This window comes from Musca vetustissima, unplaced genomic scaffold, assembly GCF_032173495.1.
Source record: "Musca vetustissima isolate MV318-11 ecotype Yass unplaced genomic scaffold, APGP_CSIRO_Mvet_v1 utg21814, whole genome shotgun sequence".
In the NCBI taxonomy this organism is placed as follows: Eukaryota; Metazoa; Arthropoda; class Insecta; order Diptera; family Muscidae; genus Musca; species Musca vetustissima.
Genome location: NW_026886005.1, coordinates 353 through 8,202, shown reverse-complemented (window position 1 = coordinate 8,202; position 7,850 = coordinate 353). Strand labels below are relative to the sequence as shown.

Below are 7,850 nucleotides of genomic sequence, written 5' to 3'. Positions count from 1 at the left end.
GTCGGTTGCCGAAAGTAAAAAGACTACCTACAACTTCCAAAACTTGGCGTTGTGAGCCATCCGCCAAGGTGACTGTTGCGAGCTTTTGGAACACTCGAGGACTCGTTCTGAAGACTTGCTGCTAATTTCTCACTGATGAAACTGCTCGTTGCACCGGTGTCAACTGTGTCATGGATATATCGGCCGGCTATAATTATTGATGCCACAAGTCTTGTACGTACCTTTCTCTACACTTGGTGTAGGCGCCGAAGTAATGGAGATGCTGGGTGTTTTCATTGGGGTGGGGAATTTAGCACAGCAGTAGAGCAAACCTTCTTCGGAGTTCATCGGATGTTCCTGTTGTTTGACATCCAAATTCCTCCAAATACGTCAATAATTTCTGCCTACGCAGCGTATACGCCCATGAGACACGTAATGAGGGCACCATTATGTAAATAAACAAATATAACTCCCTCGAAGAACCTCTAAACCGGTTACACTATCTCAAGTCCCTGCTCGGGCGCCACTGTAATGACACAAGTTTCCTCCGGTTGCTGGGGTGAGCTCACGGCGGCCAGTTTTGCAGAAAATTTTAATCTAGTGTCTGAGAGAGTAATAACACAGATTGTTTGTATGGTTATTCTTTATTTTCTTAGATGAATACGTCCTTTCCGTGGCGTTGTGGGATACATGGATAAGTTCTCTACTAGTCCGAAATGAAAAGACCGGAGACTTGAAAAAGTACTCCCTTGTTTCTGGCCGAATCCTTTATTGTTTCTGCTCGAGTTCTTTATAGGAGACCCGGATAAGTACTCCCCCTGTTAGCCCTATAACTATATGTAACTACCTATGGGGTTGTTTCAATGGTCTCAAAATGATTTTGAATACCGAGTTATTTTCGTTATCTTAGCGGGTTAAATACACCGTGCCCAATAGCTTCGGACACTTCAAGGGGTTCATAGGTTCTCCGAGGGTTAACTTCTAGCGGTCCCAAGAGTTACGGACACTTCAAGGGGCTCTTAGAAGATTAAATTTCAAAAGGCCCAAGAGTTACGGACACTTCAAGGGTTACAGACGGGTTAATTTCTTGCGGTCCCAAGAGTTACGGACACTTCAAGGGGTTATCAGAGGGTTAACTTCAACGGGCCCAAGAGTTGCGGACACTTCAAGGGTTCTTAGAGGGTTAAATGCCAACGGTACCAAGAGTTACCGACACTTCAAGGGTTCCTGATGGGTTAATTCCGTTGGACCCAAGAGTTACGGACACTTCAAGGGGTTCCTAGAGGGTTAAATTCCAACGGTCCCAAGAGTTACGGACACTTCAAGGGTTCCTGATGGGTTATTTCCGGCGGACCCAAGAGTTACGGACACTTCAAGGGGTTCTTAGAGGGTTAAAATCCAACGGTCCCAAGACTTACGGATACTTCAAGGGTTCCTGACGGGTTAATTCCAGCGGACTCAAGAGTTACGGACACTTCAAAGTGTTCTTTGGGGTATAAATTCCAACGTTCCCAAGAGTTACAGATACTTCAAGGGATCCTGACGGGTTAATTCCGGCGGACCCAAGAGTTACGGACACTTCAAGGGGTTCTTAGAGGGTTAAATTCCAACGGGCCCAAAACTTACGGGCACTTCATGGATTCTGAATGGGTTAATTCCGGCGGGCCCAAGTGTTACGGACACTTCAAGGGTTCTAAATAGGTTAATTCCGGCGGGCCCAAGAGCTACGGACACTTCAAAGTTTTTACACGGCGCGAGTCAATGCTGACTGACCCGAGAGTTACAAACACTTGATGTAAACAACAACGAGGGTCGCTTACAAAGTTAGGGGAAATTATTGTTCATTTATTTATTAAATATTTAATGTTAATATTTTAAGAGTATTTTATTAATTTTAATTCATTCTAAATTTATTTTAATTCACTTTAGTTCATTTTAATTCATTTTCATTTATATTACATCTACTGTGTGGAACGATATTGAAGGGAATGAGATAGCCGACAGCTTGCTCGAGGGGGGTCACAGTCGTCCAGTCTTCTGATTGAGAGATCTGTGAAACCCCCTTTTAGCTATTTCATTGGCAGAATCCGTGCGTTCTATTGCGAGGTAGTCGGCAACAGATGGCTAAGGGAACCTGCATGCAGAATCTCTAAATCTATCTGGCCAGAATTCTCTCATAAAAGAACGTCTTCGCTGCTGGATCACAACAAGAGGGAGATTAAGATCGTTGTGGGGATCATTACTGGTCACTGCAAAGTTAGATCTCTCACTTCTAAGTGGGACTCCAGTGGAGAGGATTACTGTCGTCTATGTGAGGATGAAGAAGAAGTGGAAACAATTGAGCACATCCTTTGCAAATGTCCATCGCTGATCAGCAGAAGACATAAACAGTTTGGATGTTATGAAATTGATAATCTAGTCTTCTTCTCCAAAATAGACCCTAACCTAATTCTAGGCTTTGTCAAAAAATTGACTTGGCTAAAATAATGTCTCTTGTTAATATTTTCTGACTACCTCTCTCTCTATCTTCCAATCTTTAATTCTCTCTCTTTTAGGTACACCTATACATAATGGATGATCACAATGGACATAGTCTCATTTGTAATTCAGCCGTCATCCCATATTACCTAACCTACTGTGTGGAGAAAAACGAGAGTATCGACTTTTGTCGTCACAGTGTTCATAACAGAGATGGAAGATTCCTGTTATAAAATTTCATGGTATTCGGATCATAATTGTGACCTCTAGAGCGACAAGAAAAGCAGAAAAGAATAATTCTTTGGTCCATTTCATCCCCTAAATATTAACGGATCATTACCAAAAATAATAGGGGTCTACATGAAAATTTTCGTGAAGATTGGTCTATAACCTGTATAGTCTGTATCGTGTTTACAAACTACAATGGACAGACGGACGTATACGCATGTCTAGATCGACTCAGCTAGTCGAGATATGTCTCGCTAGTCGGTCTATGACCAATATTTCGCGGCGTTACATACTCATGGGGCTGCACAAAGATATAATAACCTGTTAGTCATACAGGATTATGAAACAAGGAGACAAGAATTTGAATCATATAAATTATGCTTGGAGTAGCAATTTGAGAGCTTTATTTTGAAATAGTCTGTACGGAGTTGCCAGGCTGCAATTAAGATTTTTGAGCAAGCAAATCAAGAATCTGTAGTTGAAGCCGATATACTAACTAGGCGGCTCAATATGTCAAACATAATTGTCAGTGGTTTGCTTAATGGCATCACGAGATTGATAGACCCTACTACTACTTATACTTATGGCATTAGTTTGCACCCTGCTGACATTAATCACTGCTGCTGCATCTCAAAATACCTCTCGGAGCGATTTTATATACCTCGGTACCGCCATAAACAAAACAAGGACATCAGCTGTGAAATTCAGAGGAGAATTTTTTTGGAGTATGGTCTGAGTAAGCTGTTGTATGGATCTGAGACATGGGCGCTTGCGACAGTAGAAGAATCTGCTTTTGGAGTGTTTGAGAGAAAATTCTCCGGAAAATCTATGGGCTGATCTGAGTCGATGGTGAATATCGCCGTCGAATGAACCATAATATACCATCTATTCTCGGACATCGACGTATTCAGACGGATCGAGCTGCAGTGACTACGTTGACTAGGCCATCTTGTGAGAATGGATGAAGATGCCCCAGCTCAAAAGGCAAATGAAAGCGAACCAAGTGATGGTTCACGCAGAAGGGGAAGGCTACGAATTCGATGGAAAGATCAAGTAGACGACAACATCTCGGAAAATGGGCTTTCAAATTGGATGAGATTCACACAAGAACGATGCTCACAAGGCCAACGCGCCTGGAAATCTTTTTTTAAGCTCGGCTTATGGAACAACCGTTCTGTCATAAGCCAGCTAAGTAAGTATTGTGTGTGTTTTAGATGTTTTGCAGTCCTCTATACATTTTAATATTAATCTGTAAGAATCTTACGGATTTTTGTTCGAATTTCTAGTATTTTTATCACCTTACCGCCTTCTCTTAAAACATTTAGCTCTTCCTTAAAACGTTATAGAAGTGATTTCTACGATTACTTTAACCTCAATTCGTCTTATATAAGAATAACTAATTTCACCATTTAAATAATTATAACTATACTAAATTATATTTTTTATTTTATATTAATGTTAGAGATATTATTACAAGATGATTAAGCCTGTAGCTTGAATTTAGGGATTGAGAGTAGATACAACAAATAATCTAATTATAATAAAAAAATGTTTTCAAAGTACCCGGGTTCTGACCCCCTCCAACCGTATAGACGTCATGATATTATTAAGCTAATACATTGTTAGTTTAAAGTTTTTGGAGTTGTCCATATTTTGTTGTTTTGTGAATCCCGCTTGACCCTTTGGGCTAGATTCTCGTATACGAAAATAAAGTGAAAATTTAAATAGATTCTAATTAACTTCATCTCCAAAATCCACTTCATGCTGCAGTATTTTCTTCTTGATGAGTCGCCGCTTTTGCAGATTACTGCACAGGCGTACCGAAAAGAAGTAAATAAATTCGATTAAACTCAAACTGGAAATACCCATGAACAGGCCAAAAATTCCGCCACAATTAGCTATCAGCGTGGTAATGCCGTACATAACGGTACGTTTAATGGCAGTGAATTGGGGTTCCTTGAAGTACACAGACAAACGGGCAGCACGGCCACTAAAAATATCAACAACAACAAAAAAGTTATTAATTCATATGTCAATTGAGAACATTAACATCATACTACTTACTCATCATGTTCATAACTATCTCTTTGCGCCAAGACAGTCTTTTCAAAATCATAATAAGAGCGCGATATTTCAAAATTATAATCCAGCGAATTACAGGATGGTATACAGTCACACATTATTTCAACACTGGGATCCACAGATTTCTGTTTAGTTTGATTCGATATAATTAAATTCATTTCCGTTTCGGCGTTCGTATAACAGCTGACTTGCGATAGGCCACATGTGGGTATATCCATGGGTTCTGAAATAAATATAAATATATATGTTCACTTTTTATTTTTGTTCCTGTGTACTTCTTACTTGGCATCCAAAATTTGGCACATCCACATTTGCTTATCGTGTAATTGGCCAAACATTCCGTTTGACAATTACTCTGGGAATAGGATTTGAAATAACGCAAATAGCGTTCATCATTGAAATAGCACTGTCTCCTGAAAATTTTATTATGTTTTTATTAAAATTCAACAAAAATTGTCTATTCACCTTGGCTGAATAGAAATTATTTAATTAACCCAGGCTGAATAAGATTTTCTATAGGAAATTTTCAATTCAGCCTTGCTGAATAAGGTTTTCCATAGGAAATCTTCAATTCAGCCTGGCTAAATAAGGTTTTTCGTAGGAAATCTTCAATTCAGCCTGGCTGAATAAGGTTTTCCATAGGAAATCTTCAATTCAGCCTGGCTGAATAAGGATTTCCATAGGAAATCTTCAATTCAGCCTGGCTGAATAAGGTTTTCCATAGGAAATCTTCAATTCAGCCTGGCTGAATAAGGTTTTCCATAGGAAATCTTCAATTCAGCCTGGCTGAATAAGGCTTTCCATAGGAAATCTTCAAGTCAGCCTGGCTGAATAAGGTTTTCCATAGGAAATCTTCAATTCAGCCTGGCTGAATAAAGTTTTCCATAGGAAATCTTCAATTCAGCCTGGCTGAATAAGGTTTTCCATAGAAAATTTTTAACTCAGCCTGGCTGAATAAGGTTTTCTATGGCAAATCTTCAATTCAGCCTGACTGAATAAGGTTCTCAACAGGAAATCTTCAAATCAGCCTGGCTGAATAACGTTTTCTATAGATAATCTTCAATTCAGCATGGCTGAAGAATGTTTTCTATAGGAAATCTGTAATTCAGCCTGACTAAATAAGGTTTTCCATAGGAAAGCTTTAATTCAGCCTGGCTGAATAAGGCTTTCTATAGGAAATCTTCAATTCACCCTGGCTGAATATTTTTTCTTTATGAAAATTCTATTCAGCCCGGCTAAATAATGTTTTCTATGATAAAACTTTTTTTCAGCCGAGTTTATGCTCTGAAAATCTTACTTATCTGGCCCAAATTGATGTAAATTTTCTGTGGACGTAACGTATTGTGGTAAAATTGAAACCAAAACCTCATCGTCATGGGATACCAAAATGTAATTGCCTGTGGTTAGAGGTACACTTTCAGGCGAATTGAGAAAAACCTGTATTGAAAAAAAATATATTACCGATGAGTATTAAGTATAATCGAATCGTAAACCTACCTTGTAACCCTGTTTAAAGGTCCGACAGGTATAATCAAAATTATGTTCAAAGCCCATCATAAAAACAAACAGACCATTACGGGCTGATGACAAAACCGATCTTTGCGGATAGGCATTGAAGCCTTGATCAACATAACCATCATCCAGAGACCAATTGCCGGTCACATCTTTATATTGCGGCAATTCCGTGTCGAAATAATTGTTGTAATTGATTACGGTTTTATCCGAATAGCTGAGATAACTGGAGAGAGGAAGGTTATTAAAAAAATAAAAATGTACATAACCTCACATGACTCAAAAGTTTCTTTAGAAAAAAATATAATCAGCCAGGCTGAAAAAAGAGTTTACTTATAAAGTCTAACATTGGTCTAACTAATCAAAATTTAAATTTTGAGGTTATGTGTGATATTTTTGTTTTTAATATTTTGAATTACTTTGGATCACGGTAGATATCCTTGGGATGTAAGCCATTAAACTGATAACAAATTCCCTCATCGGTCAGGACATATTTAAAGAGGTAATGGCAAAAATAGAAACGGCCATTCCATTTACAAAACGGCAATGTGGTATTGGGTACCAATGCCAAATCCACCAGGGTTTGGGGTACATCTACCTCTAGGTTTTTGGGCATATACGGAGAATATTTATCCAAAACTTCACTTTCACAGATTTGCAGAGTTGCCACGAATTTTTGAATTCTATTGAAAATAAAAAATAAATCATTACTATTATTATTATTTTGACGGATCCACTTACTCTTCATCGGTTAAATTGCCAGCATTTTTAAAACTTTCGTATTCCTCTATTTCGGACTGGATCTTTTCGGCAACTTTTGTAAAATCAAAATCTTCATCACGATTCATTTTGATTTCCGGGCAAATGGTAATGGTGGGAAAGGGTATTTTACTAACCGGCACCAGGGTTTCATCGAAGCCCAAAATAACCGGTGAATCCAACCATTTCAAATAGGTATCCCACATCAAGGACATGGCGAAGTAAAATGAGATCAGCATCAGGACAATCCAATAAAATCTAGGAATAAACACAAACACACACATAAAAATTTGTAATTTTGTCACATTTTCAGTTGTTACTGTTGTTGTTGTATTCACTTTTCATAAAACGGCCGATGTACTTCAAAAATATAACGTAATCCATGCACGGAAGTACTTTTCGAATATTCAGCCATAAGACCTTGACAGGCCGACCATCTTGTACCATATTTGATACGGGATTTAATAATAATTTCACTTGGCACATCACTGAGAGCTTGCGAAGTTATACTCATGTGTCGTGCCGGTGGTGTTGGCAACGATAGATAATCCGGATCAGGTTGTGGAAAATGAACCGCACCATTTTCAGCTATAAACATTTTGAACTGTTCGTAATAACGCGTACCGAGGCTATTAAACATTTCTCCAAATTTGTTTCGCCTTTTATAGCTGGCCAAGGTAAGTGTGACGACAACAGAGCCCAGCGTGGAAGGTGCAACTGTGTGACATTCCAATTACACCCTTGCGTATACCCAAATGCAGACTTTGTTGCCACAGGGGAATACAACCAAATTAATTGTGTTGCCTCCATGC

The 7,850-nt window shown here is 38.8% G+C and overlaps 1 protein-coding gene across 1 annotated transcript; it reads right to left on the bottom strand.

The window, feature by feature from the left end:
• Positions 1–4,416: 4,416 nt before the first annotated feature.
• LOC133333430 (pickpocket protein 28-like) lies at positions 4,417–7,636 on the bottom strand. The gene is made up of 8 exons (XM_061541749.1): positions 7,377–7,636; positions 7,021–7,296; positions 6,699–6,962; positions 6,265–6,505; positions 6,065–6,204; positions 5,050–5,180; positions 4,750–4,990; positions 4,417–4,675 (listed from the first exon to the last, which is right to left on the bottom strand). The coding sequence occupies exons 1-8, from the start codon at positions 7,634–7,636 to the stop codon at positions 4,417–4,419; spliced, it is 1,812 nt and encodes a 603-aa protein (XP_061397733.1).
• Between the last annotated feature and the right edge of the window lie 214 nt (positions 7,637–7,850).

Excerpts from the sequence above, each read along its gene's own strand:
- LOC133333430 (XM_061541749.1), bottom strand. The coding sequence starts at position 7,636 with ATGTTTATAGCTGAAAATGGTGCGGTTCATTTTCCACAACCTGATCCG. Across the intron at positions 6,205-6,264 it reads CCTTTAAACAGGGTTACAAG|GTTTTTCTCAATTCGCCTGA; the intron begins GTAGGTTTACGA and ends TTTTCAATACAG. Across the intron at positions 4,676-4,749 it reads GATAGTTATGAACATGATGA|TGGCCGTGCTGCCCGTTTGT; the intron begins GTAAGTAGTATG and ends TGATATTTTTAG.